This window comes from Muscardinus avellanarius (genome assembly GCF_963383645.1).
Source record: "Muscardinus avellanarius genome assembly, chromosome: 2".
Lineage (NCBI taxonomy): Eukaryota > Metazoa > Chordata > Mammalia > Rodentia > Gliridae > Muscardinus > Muscardinus avellanarius.
Window position 1 is genome coordinate 99,319,487 of NC_137787.1, and position 19,419 is coordinate 99,338,905.

The following is a 19,419-nucleotide window of genomic DNA, read 5'->3' on the forward strand; positions in this document are numbered from 1 at the left end:
CTTTTTATTTATTTTTTAATTTTTTTGGTATTGGGGGTGGAACCCAGGGGCATTCTACCTCTGAGCAACCCCAGCCCTATTTATTCTTTATTTTGAAACAGGGTCTTACTGAGTTACAAAGGGCCTCATTAAGTAGCTGAGGCTGGCTTCAAACCTGTACAATCCTCCTGTCTCAGCCTTCTAATGATGGGATTACAAGTGTGCATCACCAGGGTCTCACTAGGTTGCTAAAAATTGCTGAGGCTGTCCTTGAATTTTGATCCAACAATCTTAGTTTCCCAAGTACTGAGATAACAGGCATGAGTAACTATGCCCAGCTCCAAGTGTTTAAAATGAGCAAGAATATAATAAATTGTGCACCTATTTATTAGAAGGGGGTATAATCTCACCTAAGAACATAATCTCACTTAAGAATATATGCATAATCTGAACCATAAGAGGTATGAGCTAAAATTGTGTTATCTGTATTACCATTCAAATATTTGATATCGGCAATAAAAGCAGAGCCTGCGGGTCTGGGAATGAAACCCAGGGGCATTCAGCCTCCGAGCTATACCCCCTGACCTGTATTTTATTCTTTTTAATTTAAAGCAGGGGCTCACTAAGTTGCGGAGGGGCTCACTAAGTAGCTTAGGCTGTCGTGAACCATGATCCTCCAGTCTCAGCCTCCCAAATGCTGGGATTACAAGTCTGCACCACCATGCCTGCTCAAGTAGAGCCTCTTCTTTTTTTGGTGGTACTGGGGATAGAACCCTTCTACCTCCGGGCTACACTCCCAGACCTATTATATATTTTATTTGGAAACAGGGTCTCTTAAGCCAGCGAGGCTGGTTTTGAACCTGCGCGAGCCTCCTGTCTCAGCCTCCCAAGCACGGGGATTACAAGCATGCGCCACCACGCCTGACACACAGAGCCTCTTAATTAAACAATTAGTTCTAAATAGCACCCTGATGAAGGAACCATTTTCAAGAGAGTATTTTAGCTTCTTTAATTTGGTTCTTCTCTGAAAGACCCAGATAAAGATCAAAGAACCAGCAGGATTAAAATGATCTAAGCACAGTGACTCCTCTAGAGAAATCATGCAAGATGTCCATGAGCTGTTAATGGAATGAACTATCTAGTGAGGCAAAACATGGAGAGCAAAAAGAATACACACACACACCCTGAAAAAATAAGCGAGCCTTCATAGTTTGGGATATGGAGAATTCAACAAGTTTAAAAAAAAAAAAAGGGTAGAGATAACGTTGCTTTCCATGGGATAGGTTTTAGAAACCTGAATGAGAAAATTCAGGTGGTAAGCTTCCCAGAGTGATGATATAATAAAGTTTGAGAACATTTGAGTTTTTTTCTCTCTACCACAGGGACTAGGGAGGACATATACATAAAGAGGACAAATTCCAGCCGGGCGTGGTGGCGCACGCTTGTAATCCCCGCGCTTGGGAGGCGGAGACAGGAGGATCACGCAGGTTCGAAGCCAGCCGTGCGCGCTGGCTTAGGAGACCCTGTTTCTAAATAAAAATATAAAATAGGTCTGGGAGTGTAGCCCGGAGGTAGAAGGGCTTCCAGGAACCCCAGTACCACCAAAAAAAAAAAAAAAAAAAAAAAGAGGACAAATTCCCCTTAACACAAGTTTTTATTTTGCAATTAGGGAAAACAGTACCTTTTTTCTGGTTTGCTAGATGATGTAGGATTTGAAGGTTCAGGTGATGGTGCTCTCATGGAAGTCTGCGCAGGAGGAGGATTACTAAATAAGAAATTGCTAATCAATCTCCAAATGGCAAGGAATGGGTAAAGCACTGTTCCCAACAGTGTCCAAATGTCTCCACTGGAGGAGTATACAATGGATGTGGTTGGTCTTCCTGCCTAGAAATTTAAAAATACAAAAACCTAGATAAATACTTTATTAGCAAAATCACATCAATCAAAACTTTAGATGCATCTTTTACCTGAAAAATGAAGTACTATGGATTTTAATTTGTCGCAATAAGGTAAAATTATCATCTTTTGCTCTTTTTCAAGCATATAAAAATTTCTGGGAACTCCCTAGAGCTCTGTATTTTATTTTATTTTTGCATTTATTTATTTATTTATTTATTTATTTATTTAATTTTGGGGGTCTGGGGATGGTACCCACGGGCATTTGACCTCCGAGCTACACCCCCTGCCCTATTTTTTATTTTGAAACAGGGTCTCACTAAGTTGAGGAGGGCCTCACTAAGTAGCTGAGGCTGTCCGCGAACCGTGATCCTCTGGTCTCAGCCTCTCAAATGCTGGGATGACAAGCATGTGCCACCACGCAGAGTTTAAAGCATTCTGGAGGCTGAGACCTGAGGATCAGGTTCGCGGACAGCCTCAGCTACTTAGTGAGGCCCTCTGCAACTTAGTGAAATCCTGTTTCAAAATAAAGAATAAAGAAGCCGGGCGTGGTGGCGCACACTTGTAATCCCCGCGCTTGGGAGGCAGAGACAGGAGGATCGCGCAGGTTCGAAGCCAGCCGCGTGCGCTGGCTTAGGAGACCCTATTTCCAAATAAAAAATGTAAAAAATAGGTCTGGGAGTGTAGCCCGGAGGTAGAAGGGCTTCCAGGAACCCTAGTACCACCAAAAAATAAAAAATAAAAAATAAATTTAAAAAATAAAGAATAAAAAAGGGGGAAGGAGTGTAGCTTGAAGGTCGAATGCCCCTGGGTTCTATCACCATACCAAAAAAACCCCACATAATTATAGTATATAAATTAGAAAGTAGTTCTCATTGGTGAAATGAACCAACTATTTTTAAGAAAGTAAACTTTTGTAATCATATTAACAACTCAAAATAAAAGAATAAAAAACAGGGCAGAGGGTGTAGCTCGGAGGTTAAATATCCCTGGGTTCCATCCCCAAACCTGCAAAAAATAAAATAAAAAATAAAAATTCATAATTTTTTTTTTTTTTTTTTTTTTTTTTTTTGCTGGGCATGGTGGCGCACGCTTGTAATCCCCATGCTTGGGTGGCAGAGACAGGAGTATAGCGCAGGTTTGAAGCCAGCCTCGGTGGCTTAAGAGACCCTGTTTCCAAATAAAATATATATAAAAAAATAGACCTGGGAGTATAGCCCGGAGGTAGAAGGTTCCATCCCCAATACCACTCAAAAAAGAAAAAAAAATTGTTTCTTTTGCGGTAGTGGAGAGTGAACCTAGGGCATTCTACCTCCAAGCTATATCCCCAGCCTGATTTTTTATTCTTGATTTTTTTTTTTTTTGCAATACTGGGGGTGAAACCCAGGGGTTTTCTACCTTCAGGCTATACTCCCAGACCTATTATACACACACACACACACACATATTTATTTATATATTTATTTATTTTTCTTTGTGTGTGTGTGTGGTACTGGGGTTCCTGGAAAACCTTCTACCTCCGGGCTGTACTCCCAGACCTATTTTATACATTTTTTATTTGGAAACAGGGTCTCTTAAACCAGCGAGACTGGCTTTGAACCTGCGTGATCCTCCTGTTTCGGCCTACCAAGCACAGGGGATTACAAGCATGCACCACCACGCCCGGCTATTTTATATTTTTATGTGTAAACAGGGTCTCACTAAGTTGCTGAGAACCTCACTAAGTAGCTAAGGCTGGCTTCCAAACTGTGCGATCCTCCTGTACAAGCATGTGTCACCACGCCCAGCTTATTCTTTTTTCTTGGGGGGGGGGTGTCTAGGGATGGGAACAGGGGCATTCGACCTCGGAGCTACATCCCCTGCCCTATTTTTTATTCTATTTTGAAACTGGGTCTCACTGAGTTGCAGAGAGCCTCACTAAGTAGCTGAGGCTGTCCGTGAACTGCAAGCCTCTGGTCTCAGCCTCTGTAATGCTGGGATTACAAGTGTGCACCACCACGCTCGGCCCGGCTAGCTCAGTCGGTAAAGCATGAGACTCTTATTCTTGATTTTGAAACAGGGTCTCACTAAGTTAGGGAATGCCTCATCAAGTAGCTGAGGCTGGCTATGAACCTGTGAACCTCTTGTCTCAGCCTCTTAAGTAGACTGGGTCACTAGAGCTGGGCATGGTGGAGCACGCTTGTAGTCCCAGCATTTGAGAGGCTGGGACCAGAGGATCACGGTTCGCGGACAGTCTCAGCTACTTAGTGAGGCCCTCCGCAACTTAGTGAGACCCTATTTCAAAAAATAAAAAATAGCCGGGTGTGGTAGCACACGCTTGTAATCCCAGGAGGATCGCACAGGTTCGAAGTCAGCTGTACTGGCTTAAGAGACCCTGTTTCCAAATAAAAATATAAAAAAATAGGTCTGGGAGTGTAGTCCAGAGGTAGAAGGGCTTCCAGGAACCCCAGTACCCCCCCCCACACACACACACACAAAAAAAAAAACAATAATAAAAAACAGGGCAGGGGGTGTAGCTCAGAGGTCAAATGCCACTGGATTCCATTCCCAGACCCACAAAAAAAGAATGGATCACTACCAGCCGGGCATAGTTGGACACGCTTGAAACCCCAGCCTTTGGGAGGCTGAGACTGGAGGATTGCAGTTCATAAACAGTCTCAGCTACTTTGCAACTTAGTGAGACCCTGTTTCAAAATAAAGAAAAAATAGGGCTTGGGTGTAGCTTGGAGGTTGAATGCCCCTGGACCCACAAAAGAAAAAAAGAAAAAAAAAGAGTGGGTCACTATGCTCAGCTGTTAAGAAATTCTAACTGATACAAAAGGGAAGGTTTCAAATCTCAATATATACAATGAAATCCTGATTAATGGCTATTTTAAATGAGGTGCTCTAGAGGAGGAAAACTACACTAAGCAAGACACAGAAAACAGAAAACCCAAGCTGTCATTCTAACTCTAGCACTTAAGGTGAAACCTTGGCTTTGCTTAAGTTGTTTTATTTTTACAGAACTGGGGATTGAACCCAGGGGCATTCTACCTCTGAGCTACATCCCCAGCCTTTTTTTTTAGTCTGTTTTAAAACAGGGTCTCACTGAGTTGCAAAAGGCCTCACTAAGTAGTAACTGAGGCTGTCCTTGAACCACAATCTTCCAGTCTCAGTCTTTCAAATGCTGGGATTATAATTGTGCACCACCACGAACAGCTACTTAAGCTTTTTGAGCTTGTTTTCTTCATTACAGATTAAAATACTGTTATTAGCCGGGCGTGGTGGCGTACACCTGTAATCCCCGCGCTTGAGAGGCTGAGACAGGAGGATCTCAGGGGTTCGAAGCCAGCCTCAGCTACTTAGTGAGGCTCTCAGCAACTTAGTGAGACCCTGTTTCCAAATAAAATATAAAAAAGGTCTGGGAGTATAGCCTGGAGGTAGAAAGCCTCTGGATTCCACCCCCAGTACCACCAAAAAATAAAATAAAAATAAAAATAAAAATAAAAATAAAATAAAATACTTTTGTTAGCTGGGTGTGGTGGCCCAAGCTTGTAATCCCAGCATCTGAGAGGCGAGACTAGAGGATCCTGTTTCGCGGACAGCCTCAGCTACTTACTGAGGCCCTCAGCAACTTAGTGAGACCCTGTTTCAAAATAAAGAATAAAAAATAGGGCTGGGGGCATAGCTTGGAGGTAGAATGCCCCTGGGTTTCATCCTCAGACCCGCAAAATATAGAAAATAAAAAAATAAAATACTGTTGTTAGGATCAAATACATACTTGGAAATATTTTCAAACATATATTTGAACACCAAAGTTAATTTGTTAAAATAAAATAATGTTTTTAAAAATGAAGTAAGCCAGGCTGGGCGTGGTGGCGCAAGCTTGTAATCCCTGCCCTTGGGAGGCGGAGACAGGAGGATCGAGCAGGTTCGAAGCCAGCCTGCACGCTGGCTTAGGAGACCGTTTCCAAATAAAAAAGTATAAAAAATAGGTCTGGGAGTGTAGCCCGGAGGTAGAAGGGCTTCCAGGAACCCCAGTACCACCAAAAAAAAAAAAATGTAGTAAGACAGCCGGGCGTGGTGGCACACACTTGTAATCCCAGAGTTTGGGAGGCAGAGACAGGAGGATCGCACAGGTTCAAAGCTAGATGCGCTGGTTTAAGAGACCCTGTTTCCAAAAATAAAAAGGTATAAAATAGGTCTGGGAGTGTAGCCTGGAAGCAGAAGGGCCTCCAGGAACCCCAGTACCACAAAAATAAATAAATAAATAAATAAATAAATAAATAAATAAATAAATAAATAAATAAATAAATAAATAAATGTAGAAAGCAGCTAGGCATGGTGGCACATGCTTGTAATCCCAGTACTTGGGAGGCTGAGATAGTACTGCACAGTTCAAAGCCAGCTTCAGCTATTTAGTGAGGCTCTCAGCAACTTAGTGTGACTGTTTTCAAATAAAAATATAAAATAGAGCTGGGCATGGTGGCACACGCTTGAAATCCCAGCATTTGGGAGGCTGAGAAAGAGTTTTACAGCCAGCCTCAGTGACTTAATGAAGCCATCTGCAACTTAGTGAGATCCTGTTTCAAAATAAAGAGTGAAAAATAGGGCTGGGGGTGTAGCTCAAAGGTAGAATGACCCTGGGTTCCATCCCCAGCACCCCCCCCAGTATACATACGTGTGTGTGTGTATGTGTGTGTGTGTAAAATAGGTCTGGGAATGTAGCCTGGGAGGGTTAGAAGGCCCCTGGGTTCCATCACCAGTACCACCAAAAATAAAATAGCAAGCAGTTGAGATATATATAAATAAAAAGCATACAGATTAGATAGGTACTCTACATTTCTTATGTTCTTATCATTTTTTGTACATAACAGAGGAAGAAAAAAGCTGAAATATTTAGTTCCTCACAAGAATCTTAGCAATACAAATACATAAATCATAGAATAAATGTATAACTTGACCTAATTTTTGCAAAATCTGATTTTAATTACACAAGAGTACAACTTTCCCTTTCCCTTCTCATAAGAAATGACCAAAAATAAAACAAACAGAAAACTATTAAGAGCAGAAAACAAAAAGCATATACATACTGGCAATAGTACCACGGAAGCACTTGGGGCAAGTTCCAAATCCAATAATTTCTTTTTATAATCTTCTTTGGTAAATTCCCTCCTGGGAAACATGGTGGCTAATGAAAAATTACCGTAAGTGTTGCCAACAGTCTGTAAAAGAACAAGTTTTAAAGCCTTATAAAGGTGTCTTTTTAAAGAAAGATATTACATGCACCCAAAATGACTGCTTTAATTAAAACTACCCTGAGTTTATTTAAATATAAACTAAAAAAATCAGTGTGTGTGTGTGTGTGTGTGTGTGTGTGTGTCTAATACTAGAGATTACACCCCAAGGTGTAATCTTTACCACTTTATGCACTTTACCACTGAGCAACATCCAAAATCCTTTTTATTCTGAAAAAGGGATTCGCATAGTTACTGTGAGCTGGTCTGGAACTGCCATCCTCCAATCTCCTCCTCCCACTTAATGGGATTAGAGGTTGGAGGACAGCCTCAGCAAACAGTGAGAATCTCATCAACCTAGCAAGACCCTGTTTCAAAATAAAAATAAAACAGCTGGGAGTGGTGGCTCACACTTGTAATCACCGCTTTGGAGGCTGAGACAGAGGATCACACAGGTTCGAAGCCAGCCTCAGCTATTTAGTGAGGCTCTCAGCAACTTAGTTGAGACCCTGTTTCCAAATAAAAATATAAAATAGGTCTGGGAGTATAGCCCAGAGATAGAAAGCCCCCTGGGTTCCACCCCTAGTACCACCAAAATAAATAAATAAATAAATAAATAAGTAAGTAAATAAATAAATAATAAAATAGGGCCAGGAGTGTAGCTCAGAGGTAGAATGCTCCTGGGTTCAATCCTCAACACCATTAAGAAAAAAAAGCTGTATAGACCAGCGACAATGGTACAAATCTGTATTCCCAGTGCTTGGGGAGCTAAAACAGGAGGACCTTAGGTCTGAGTTCAGTCTCAAGAATTTAATCGAGACTATCAGCAACTTAGAGAAATAAAAATGGAACGGGGCATGGTGGGACACTTTTGTGATCCTAATACTTACTTGGGAGGCTGAAACTAGTGAGACTCATCAACCTAGTGAGACCCTATTTCAAAATAAACAAAGCCAGGTGTGGTGGCACCTACTTGTAATCCCAGTACTTCAGAGGTTGAGACAAGAGGACTGTAGGTTCACGACCAGCCTCAGCTACTTAGTAAGGCCCTCTGCAACTTAGTGAGGCCCTGTTTCAAAAATAAAGAATAAAAAAATTGGGCTGAAGGTATAGCTTGGAGGTAGAATGCCCCTGGGTTCAATCTGAGTACCAAAAAAAAAAAAAAAAAGCTTTTATAGCTGGGCATGGTGGTACATGCTTCTAATCCCAGTTCTTGGGAGGCTGAGGAAGGATTGCAGATTCGTGAGACCCTATTTCAAAATATTTTTAAGCTCGGCGTGGTGGCGCACGCTTGTAATCCCCGTGCTTGGGAGGTGGAGACTGGAGGATCTCTGTTTCCAAATGAAAATAGGTCTGGGAGTGTAGCCCGGATGTAGAAGGGTTTCCAGGAACCCTAGTACCACCAAAACAAACAAACAAATAAATAAAATGAAAAATAAAACAACAGGGTTAGAGGTTTAGTTCTTAAGTAGAATGTCCCTGGTTCCATTCCCAGTATAAAAAAAGGAAAACAAAATGTTGCGGTTAGACTTACTTCACACAGGATTTCCACAAATACTCAATTTGTAAAACAAAACAAACATGAACAATATCTGGGAAGCACAATAAAACAAAGTGCAATAAAATAAGATGGGCCTAAGTACTGCTGTTTTTACATTTTAATAGGAAGTACCTATTATTAAAATGTGTATTTATGAGACACAGCATAAGTTTGCCCTTAGCACTTTTTATTTTTTACTTTGAAATAGTCTAAGTTGCTGAGGCTAGCCTTGAACCTGCCTTGAATCCTTCTGTCTCAGCCTTCTAAGTACTGGAATTACAAGCGTGTGCCACTATGCTCAGCTTAACAGTACCTTTTTCTAACAGCATGTGCTCATAGTGTGTCATACTTAGTATTTTTTTTTTTTTTTTTGGTGGTACTGGGGGTGGAACCCAGAGGCTTTCTACCTCCGGGCTATACTCCCAGACCTATTTTATACTTTATTTGGAAACAGGGTCTCACTAAGTTGCTGAGAGCCTAACTAAGTAGCTAAGGATGGCTTTGAACCTGAATCCTCCTGTCTCAGCCTCCCAAGCGCAAGGATTATAAGCGTGCGCCACCACGCCCGGCATACTTAGTATTTTTTAACAACTTTGTTTTCTTCTTTAGAAGCTACCATGCCCACTAACAGATGATAGTATAACATAAACTTAACTTTTATATGCACTAAGGAAACAAAACAAAAATGTGTGAATTGCTTTATTTATTTTTGGTGGTACTGGAGGTGGAACCCAGAGGCTTTCTACCTCTGGGCTATACCCTCAGACCTATTTTATACTTGATTTGGAAACAGGGTCTCACTAAGTTGCTGAGAGCCTCACTAAGTAGCTGAGGCTGACTTTGAACCTGTATGATCCTCCAGTCTCATCCTCCCAAGTGCAGGGATTGCAAGCGTGCGTCACCACGCCCACCACGCCCGCCTTGAATTGCTTTGATAGTTGCTTTACTGCATTGGTATGGAACCAAATCAGCAACACCTATGTATAACTTCAGGAATTTTTAGCATCTTGTCTCAAAGCACAAATGGTCCATAATCAATTTATACTATATACATAATCCCAGATCCAAGAGTATATACACTGGGCAGCATGACAATTTTGAAACAAGGTTTCACTGATTTGCCTAAGTAGCTGAGGCTGTCTGCCAACCCTGATCCTCCTGTCTCAGCCTCCCAAATGCTGGGATTACAAGCATGTGCCACCATGCCCGGCTAAGGTAAGATTTTTACAGGACAGATTTCCACACAGCCCACTGAGAAAACTCAGGGTATGAGAGAGACACCCGTGGGAAGACTCAAAACAAAAAATGAAGTGGTCTATTTGGGGATGCTTCTAACACAAAGCTTATTGGAAAAGTATTTTTACTAGGCGGACTGAACAGTATAGGAAAGCAGAGAGCTCTTGAGGTTTCCTTCTCTTGGGAACTATACATGATATAAAACTAAATGGGGAAAAAAGGCCTGGCAAAAAATTTTCTCTTCCTATACTGCTGGGGATTGAACCTCAAGGGCATTCCACCTCCAAGCCATATCTCCTGCCCTTTTTATTTTTTATTAGGGTCTCACTAAGTTGCTGAGAGCCTGACTACATTACTAAGGCTGCCCTCAAACTTGCGATTCTCCTGTCTCAGCCTCCCAAAGATTGGGATTACAAGTGTACAGCAGCAGGCCTGGCTCACTCTTCTTGTTGAGGATACAATGAGAAAACTTTCAGAGCCAATTGGACTGTTACGGTTTGGGAAACTGACTCCAGGTATCTTTGTTAGACCCCTGGGAATAATTTCCCCAAAACTCCCCAAAAGAAACAAAAAAACAGAAAAAGAGAAAAAGATAGAAAAGACAGAAAAAGAGGAAAAAGATAGAAATACAGAGAATAGAAATACAGCCCCATGCCATTTTGGCATGGAGGGGTGACTCGAATACATCAAAGGGATTACACGTGGACTCGGCCTTTTATACCAATGATCTCCATCTTGTTCATGTAATCCTAACATTGTGAATGTCCCTGTAAGGTACCTCCCCTTACCCAGTAAGGTACCTACCTCAGCAAGGTGTGGCAGGGTGTCTCCTTTCATGAAGGGCAAGGTCAAACCCTGCTCCATTCTCCCTAGATCATCATGTAGATCTATCTTTAGATAGAGAAAGGCCTAGTACTCCTCTCCTATGGACTTGTTAATCACCTTTAGCTATGGTTAATTTACATTGGAATAGTTGCCTGCTTTTAGGCAGAAACCAAGTCCTTGCACAGACTTGCCCCTCACCCAATTTTTGAAATATATTAATAATCATAGCTTTCTCAAATCTTCCTAGGCCATTCCCAATAGTGGTACAGGACAACATCAGCAAATTCCATTTTTAAACAATGAGCCAATATGCTGCTCCCATATGCACTAATATATTACAGATGCTCCACGATATCTAACGTTTGTCCTGTGCCTTCTGCCAGGGGACAAGTCATGATTTACTTACATTCTTCAAGGTCTGCTTGAAGAATGGTAGAGGAGTACTTGCCTAGTATGTAAAAGGTACTGGGTTCAATTTCCAGCACATCAAAAATAAAGAAAAAAAGCTGCGTGTGATGAAGTACACCTGTAATCCCATACTTGGGAGGCTGAGTCAGGAAGATCGCAGGTTCAAGAACAGCCTGAGTAAGAAGAAAGACTCATCAGCCTAGCAAGACCAAATAAGCTGGGGGTATAGCTCAAAGATAGAATGCCTATGGGTTCAATCTCTCAATCAATCTCTCTCTCTCTCTCTCTCTCTCTCTCTCTCTCTCTCTCTCTCTCTCACACACACACACACACACACACACACACACACACACACACACACACACTCCCCTCCTACATTGTGGTGTGTGGGGGGGGTGTGGTACTGGGGATGGAACTCAGGGGCATCTGACCTCTGAGCTATACCCCCTGCCCTATTTTTTATTCTTTATTTTGAAACAGGGTCTCACTAAGTTGCAGAAGACCTAAGTAGCTGAGGCTGTCCTTGAAGCATGATCCTCCACTCAGCCTCCCAAATGCTGGGATTACAAGCCTGTGCCACCACGCTGGCTCCCTCCAACATTTTAATGGTACTAGCGATTGAACCCAGGGACACTCATTGTACCTCCAAGCTGCACTCCCAGTCCTATTTTATTTTGAAACAGCTTCTTGCTATGTTGCTGAGAGCCTCACTACACTGCTGATGCTGGCTTTGAAACCACAATCCCCCTACATAATCCTCCCAAGTACTTAGGTGTGCACCACCATGCCCAACTCCCCCTCCCACACTTTAATAATCTACACATTTATCTTTGCTGTAATCCAAGACATAAATTCACCTGTGCAGCAAACTGCCTTGCTTCTTCTAGAGGAGCATCAGAAGGAAACTGATTTGTAAAGGAAGAACCATCAGGCAGACGAAATTGAATTCTTGCAACAGTACTAAAAAAAAAAAAAAAGTAAAAGCCATAGCTTTATCACTAGTCTCAAACAATAATTAAAAGTTAGAGGTAACATAAGTAGAACTGTGTGAAGACAATAGGTTTACCAATATCAGAGCTTTTCATTTATTAGTGTTTTTTTTTTTCCTTTATGTGTGGTACTGGGGATCGAACCCAAGGGCATTCTACCTCTGAGCTATACCCCAGTTCTATTTTTTTTTTTAACAGGCGTGTGCCACCGTGCCCAGCATTTATTAGTTTTAATAATACCTTTATTGAGATATAATTCAACTAAATTTTACTCTTTTGTTTGTTTTTGCAATACTAGAAATTGAGCCCAGGGAAAACATTATTTTTTTGCAAGTACTGCGGATGGAACACAGGGACACTCTACCCCCGAGCTACATCCCCAGCCCTATTTTTTATTCTTTATTTGGAAACAGGGTCTCACTGAACCAGGCATGGTCTAAGTTACTGAGAGCTTCATTAAACTGCAAGGCTGGACAAGAACCTTCTATCCTCCAGTCTCAGCCTCCCAAGTACTGTGATTATAAGTGTGCGCCACCACACCCACCTGGGTTCTCCTTTTTACTTATTTTGCAACACTGGGGGACTGAACCCAGGGGCATTCTACCTCTGAGCTATACCCCAGCCCTATTTTATTCATTATTTTAGTAGCTGAGGCTGGCTTCGAACCCGTGCGATCCTCCTGTCTCAGCCTCCCAAGTGCGGAGATTACAAGCGTGCGCCATCATGCCCGGCTTTATCCTTTATTTTAAAACAGGGTCTTACTAAGTTATAGAAAGCCTCATTAAGTAGCTGAAGCTAACTTAAAACATCCTGTATCAGTCTCCCAAGTACTGGGGTTACAAGCATGCGTCACCACACTCAGCTTACGTATGTATTTATTTATTGGTAGTATTGGAAAATGAACCCAGGGCTGTGTACATGATAGGCAAACGCTCTACCACTGAGATTTATCCCTAGCCTTTTTTTCTTTGGTACTGGGGATTGAACCCAAAGGCATTCAACCTCTGAACTATACTACCAGCCTTGTTTTTACTTTTTGTTTTGAAACAGAGTCTTGCTAGGTTGCTGAGAGTCTAGCTAACTGCAGAGGCAGGCCTTGCAATTGTAATCCTCTTTTCTTGTAATCCTCTTTTCTTAGCCTACCAAATGCTGGGATTACAAGCATGTGCCACCACACCCGACTGAGTTGTCTTTTTATTGTTGAGATATTTCACATTCTAGATACAAGTCCCTTTTCAAATATGTAGTTTACAAATATTTTCTCTAATTCTATGGGTGGTCATTTTACTTTTGTGTGTGTGTGTGGTACTGGAGGTGGAACCCAGGGACTTTTCTACCTCCAGGCTATACTCCCAGACCTATTTTATACTTTAATTGGGAACAGGGTCTCACTAAGTTGCTGAGAGCCTCACTAAGTAGCTGAGGCTGGCTTCGAACCTGTGCGATCCTCCTGTCTCAGCTTCCCAAGCGTTGGGATTACAAACATGTGCCACCATGCCCAGTTCATTTCACTTCTTATATAACGTCCAGTAAGGCAGAAAAGTTTTCATTTCGTACTAGGAATTGAACCCAGGGGCATTCTACTTCTGAACTGCATACTCAGCCTTATTTTATTCTTTTTTTTGTGATACTGGGGATGGAACCTAGGGGAATTCTACCTCCAAACTACCCCCCAAGCTGTATTTTTTATTCTTTATTTTGAAACTCACTGAGTTTCAAAGGTCCTTACTAGGTAACTGAGGCTGGCCGCGAACCACAATCCTCCTGTCTCAGCCTCCCGAATGCAGGGATTACAAGTGTGTGTGTGCCACCACACTTGGCTTATTTTTATTTTGAAACAGGTTCTCATTAAGTTGCTGAGGTTGGCCTCAAACCTGCATTTCTCCTCTCTCAGCTTCCTAAGTACTATAATTACAGGGGTATGCCACCATGCCTGGCAAAAAGTGTGTGTGTGTGTGTGTGTGTGTGTGTGTGTGTGTGTGTGTGTGTGTTGCTAGGGGTTGAATCCAGCACTCTACCTCTAAGCTACACCCTCAGCCCTATTTTATTTGGAAATGGTCTAAGTTGCTGAGGCTGGCTTTGAATGTGTGATTCTCCTGTCTCAACTTCCGATATTCTAAATTTTTTTTTTTTTTTTTGCGGGTCTGGGGATGGAACCCAGAGGCATTTGACCTCCGAGCTATACCCCCTGCCCTATTTTTTATTCTTTATTCTATTTTATTTATTTATTTTGGTGGTACTGGGGATGAACCCAGGGGCCTTCTACCTCCGGGCTACACTCCCAGATCTATTTTATATTTTATTTGGAAACAGGGTCTCTTAAGTCAGTGAGGCTAGCTTCGAACCCGCGCGATCCTCCTGTCTCAGCCTCCCAAGCGCGGGGATTAAAAGTGTGCACCACCATGCCCAGCTAAATTCTAAATTTTTTTTTCTTTGAGGTACTGGGGATTGAATCCAAGGGCATTCTACCCCTGAGGTATACTCCAGCCCTATTTTTTATTCTTTATTTAGAAACAGGGTTTCACTAAGTTGCAGAGGGCCTCACTAAGTAGCTGAGGCTGGCCACGAACCTGCAATCCTCCTGTCTCAGCCTCCCAAGCACTGGGATTACAAGTGTGTGGCACCATGCAGGACTCTAAATTTTGATGGTCTAATTTATTTCTTTTTGCTGCTGCTATGTTTCTGGTGTTGTGTGAAAGAATCCACTGGTTACTCCAAGATCACAAAAATTTACTTCCATTTTTCTGCCTAAAATTTTATAGCTTATTAAATTTTATAGTTTACATGGTTTTACATTTTGGTAGATGATCCATTCTGAAAGAGTGTGGGGCTAGGGGTAATGGGGATTCTACACATCTGAGTATTCTATACCTCTGAGCTACATCCTCACCCTTATTTTATTTTGAAACAGGGTCTTAAGTTGCTGATGGCCTCAAACCCTCAATTCTCCTTTCTCAGCCTCCCAAGTACTAAGATTATAGGCCTATGCCACTATACCCAGCTCAAATCAACTTTTTATGTGTTATGAGTGTCTAGATTGATCTTTTTGCATGTGGATAATCAATTATCAAGTACAACTTGTTGAAAAGACTGAAGACTATACCACTGAAGAGTTTTGTATTATTTTCAAAAATAAACTCATCAAAATATAAAAAATAAAGCCGGGTTTGGTGGCACACGCTTGTAATTCCAGTATTTGAGAGGGCGAGACACGAGGATATGGGTTAATGGATAGCCTCAGCTACTTAGTGAAACCCTGTTTCACAACTTAGTGAGACCCTGTTTCAAAATAAAGAATAAAAAATCGGGTAGTGTAAGCTGGGCATGGTGGCGCATGCTTGTAATCCCTGTGCTTGGGAGGCGGAGAAAGGAGGATCGCATAGGTTCGAAGCCAGCTGCGCTGGCTTGAGAGACCCTGTTTCCAAATAAAAATATAAAAAATAGGTCTGGGAGCGTAGCCCGGAGGTAGAAGGGCTTCTAGGAACCCCAGTACCACCAAAAAAAAAAAAAAAAAAAAAAAAAAAAAAAAAAAAAAAAAAAAAAAAAATCGGGTAGTGGCTGTAGCTTGGAGGTAGAATGCCCCTGGGTTCAGTCTCCAGCACTACCAAAAATAAATAAATAAATAAATAAATAAATAAATAAATAAATAAATAAATAAATAATAAATGAATAAATAAATGAAAGAAAGAAAGAAAAAGAATAAAACACAGGGCTGGGGGTATATCTTGGAGGTAGAATGCCCCTTAGTTCAAAAAAAAAGAGAAAGCTGGGAGTGTAACTTACTCAGAAGTAAAATTCCCCTGAGTTCAAGCCCCAATACCAATAAAATAAATAAAATTTATAAAAGGGCTGGGGATGTAACTCAAAGGCAGAATACTCCTGGGTTCCATCCCCAATACCACAATAAAATAAAATAAAAATAAAAATTACAGATAAACAGCTGGGCCTGGTGGCACACTCCTATAATCCCAGTACTGGTAGGCTGAGAAAGAAGGATGGCAAGTTCCAGGTCAGCTTCAGCAACTTAGCAAGACCTTGTTCCAAAATAAAAATATAAAGAAGGCTGATGGTATACACCCCTGGGTTCAATCCCTAGTACCACACCCACACACAGACAAAAAATAGAGATAAATATCAACTATATGTGCACGCATATGTTTCAGGATAAAATAGAGCAGGAAGTACCTTCTTTCCCGTGCATAGGATTCCCTCTTGATTTCCATTTCTGCCTGTTTGGCCAGCAAGGCAGCAGCTTTGGCAGCCTCTACTTCTTCCTTTGTCTTTGCAAAACGAGCAGCTCTTTCTGCACGATCCTTTTAATAAAAACATTTTTAAACACCAATTATCTTCCTGTTAGAATTATCTATTCTTACATTTCCAAACACAAGGAATAAACACAAATATGCATGAAATTCCTTAATGCCATATGTGAACTTGTCATTCTGGATCTGGTATTTTCAATTCTTATCATCTGTCAGGAACCAAAGTTATTATCAGACAAAACAAGAACATGAATTTACTCACTATTGTATCTCCAGACCCTAAAATAAGGTCTGTCACATAATGACCAAATGAATATTTCTCATATACATTATAACCACTTAATTCTAAAAGAAATTATTATAAAATACTCCTAAGCTTTATGACATACCTAAGTCCTCTGACTGTCCCAAGAAGAATAACTATGACCAGAGAGTGCTAGATAACCAGTTCTTAGCTTGTTTTCTAGGGAATCTTTGAAAGCTGATTTTTTCTTCTTCCTTGAAGTACCAGGAATTGAACCCAGGGCATTCTCCCTCCAAGCAAAACCCCCAACCTTAATTTTAACTCTATTTTTAAATAGGCTGTAACTAAGTTGGGGAGGACCTCACTAAGGTAGCTGAGGCTGGCCATGAACCTCTAAAAGCTGTCTTTTAACTACTGATAAAATAACAATAAAACATGAAGAGAAATTACTTTTTTTGGGGTGGTACTGGGGTTCCTGGCCTCCGGGCTACACTCCCAGACCTATTTTTTTTATATTTTTATTTGGAAACAGGGTCTCTTAAGCCAGTGCGGCTGGCTTGGAACCTGACCGATCCTCCTGTCTCCGCCTCCCAAGCGCGGGGATTACAAGCGTGTGCCACCACGCCTGGCAAGAAATTACTTTGAAATATCTCAATCTTAATCTTTTTTTGTGTGTTGTGTGTGGTATTGGGGATGGAACCCAGCGACATTCTACCTCTGAGCTACACTCCCAGCATTTTTTTTTTTTTGGTAGTACTGGGGGTAGAATCCAGGGGCTTTCTACCTTCGAGCAACGTCCCCGGCCCTATTTTTTATTCTTTATTTTGTTTGTTTATTTATTTATCTATTTTTGCAGGTCTGGGAATAGAACCCAGGGGCATTCAGCCTCCGAGCTACACCCCCTGCCCTAGTTTTTATTCTTTTTAATTTAAAACAGGGTCTCACTGAGTTGCGAAGGGCCTCATTAAATAGCTGAGGCTGTTCACGAACCACAATCCTCCTGTCTCAGACTCCCAAATGCTGGGATTACAAACATGTGCCACCATGCCCGGCTTCAATCTTAATCTTAACTGTTTAAATATATAATTTCTAATAAAAGAAAACTCAGGATTGTTATTCTCTGAGTCACAACCATCTACAATGTCTGTATTTATTCTCTAGTAGTAATCCAAAGCCAATGTGGAAAAACAATTTCACAAATGTCCTGGAGTAAAGCATTAAAAATAAATTTAAGGCTCACCAACGCAATTTGCTGTTTTATGCGCTCTCGAGCTGCTCTATCTTCTGCCTTTTCTCTGTTTCTTTCTTCCAACATTCTTTTTGTTAATTCTTCTTCTTGTTTTCTTTTATAATCCAACATTTCTTTTCCAGTTTTTCTCCTCTCAATTTCCTTCTTTATCTCTCTCTGAATCAAAGAAAAAGTTTTATGATCTAAAAACATAAGTCATTAATATGTACCAGATATTATAAGTATCGAGAAAATTGGTTGTATCATAAAACGAATAGAACTTCATATAAAATAACAAGTTGGGTATAGTAGCACATGCCTATAATACCAGTACTTAGGAGGCTGAGATAGAAGGATCACAGTTCAAAACCAGCCTTAGCAACTTTGTGAGATTCTTAGCAACCTAGCAAGACCTTGTTTCAAAAAGGAAAAATAAAAAGAGGTAAGAGGAGAAGGTAGCTCAGAGGTAGAAAGCCCCTGAGTTCAATCCCCAGCAACACACACACACACACACACACACACACACACACACACAAAAAAAAAATATGTTAATGGCATAAATTTTTGTCAGCACTTAAGACTATAATGTAATCACCATAGTCTGAAGGCAAGCAGAATTACAGGTCTTTGGTTTCTAAGGCAAGTATATCATCCTTTAGAGACAACATAGCCATGAATTGTTTAGCTGGGGATAAATGATAACCTATCGACATTAGGACCCCAAAGAGATGACATAGAGGTTATATATGGGTGAAAAAAATGAAAGATGCACTAGAAAATAGTAATGAGAGGAAAAACTCGACAGAGTATCTACATATTCCTTTTTCACAAAAAGGAACTAAAAATTTGATCTTCTGCCTCATGCCAAACAAACTTCAAGTCCCCTTATACTTAATGTAACAAGACTCACTGCAGACAGAAATGATTCAACTTATTGCTACCAATTTGTTGTTACCAACTTAAAAAAAAAATAAAAAGTAAACATTATAATCTGAATACAAAAACTTATTCCCTTTACTATATTACAACACTGAACTGTAACTAGGAAGCCATCCTAGGTCTACCAAAATGAACAGGATAATCTAACATTCTGTTTTAACAGAGGAATAAAACAATGCCAAGTGCATGAACGTTACCTGTTCTTCCTCTTTCCTTTTCTCTTCTCTCCTCTCTTCAAGTTTTTTTGTTAGTCTGTGTTTTAAAAAAGTACATTAAGACAAATCATACTTATATAAAATACATTTAAAAGATTTAAATTTCACTGAAACGACTGGAGAAATATAAAAGACAAAAAGAAAACCTCTAAATGTATAGCAACAATTTACCTGCCTATCCCGACCTGCCTCATCATCATTTTTTTTTTTTTTTTTTTTTTTGCGGGTCTGGGGATGGAACTCAGAGGCAAATTATTTGACCTCCGAGCTACACCCCATGCACAATTTTTTTAGTCTTTATTTTTTTGAAACAGGGTCTCACTGAATTTCGAAGAGTCTTGCTAAGTAGCCGAGGCTGTCTGTGAACTGCGATCCTCCTGTTTCCACCTCCCAAATGCTGGAATTACAAGGTGAGCCACCACGCCCGGCCCTATTTACTATT

At 40.9% G+C, this 19,419-nt stretch overlaps 1 protein-coding gene across 1 annotated transcript in view; it reads right to left on the minus strand.

Moving 5' to 3' along the window:
- The window catches only part of UBXN4 (UBX domain protein 4), a gene marked incomplete at both ends in the record, with an annotated part of 59,800 nt that overhangs the window by 1,941 nt on the left and 38,440 nt on the right, over positions 1-19,419 (minus strand). Inside the window, 6 exons of the mRNA XM_080690023.1 lie at positions 1,661-1,863; positions 6,948-7,079; positions 11,958-12,060; positions 16,275-16,402; positions 17,836-18,000; positions 18,960-19,014. Coding sequence (XP_080546149.1) covers positions 1,661-1,863; positions 6,948-7,079; positions 11,958-12,060; positions 16,275-16,402; positions 17,836-18,000; positions 18,960-19,014 — 786 coding nt within the window. The remainder of the gene's footprint in view (positions 1-1,660; positions 1,864-6,947; positions 7,080-11,957; positions 12,061-16,274; positions 16,403-17,835; positions 18,001-18,959; positions 19,015-19,419) is intronic.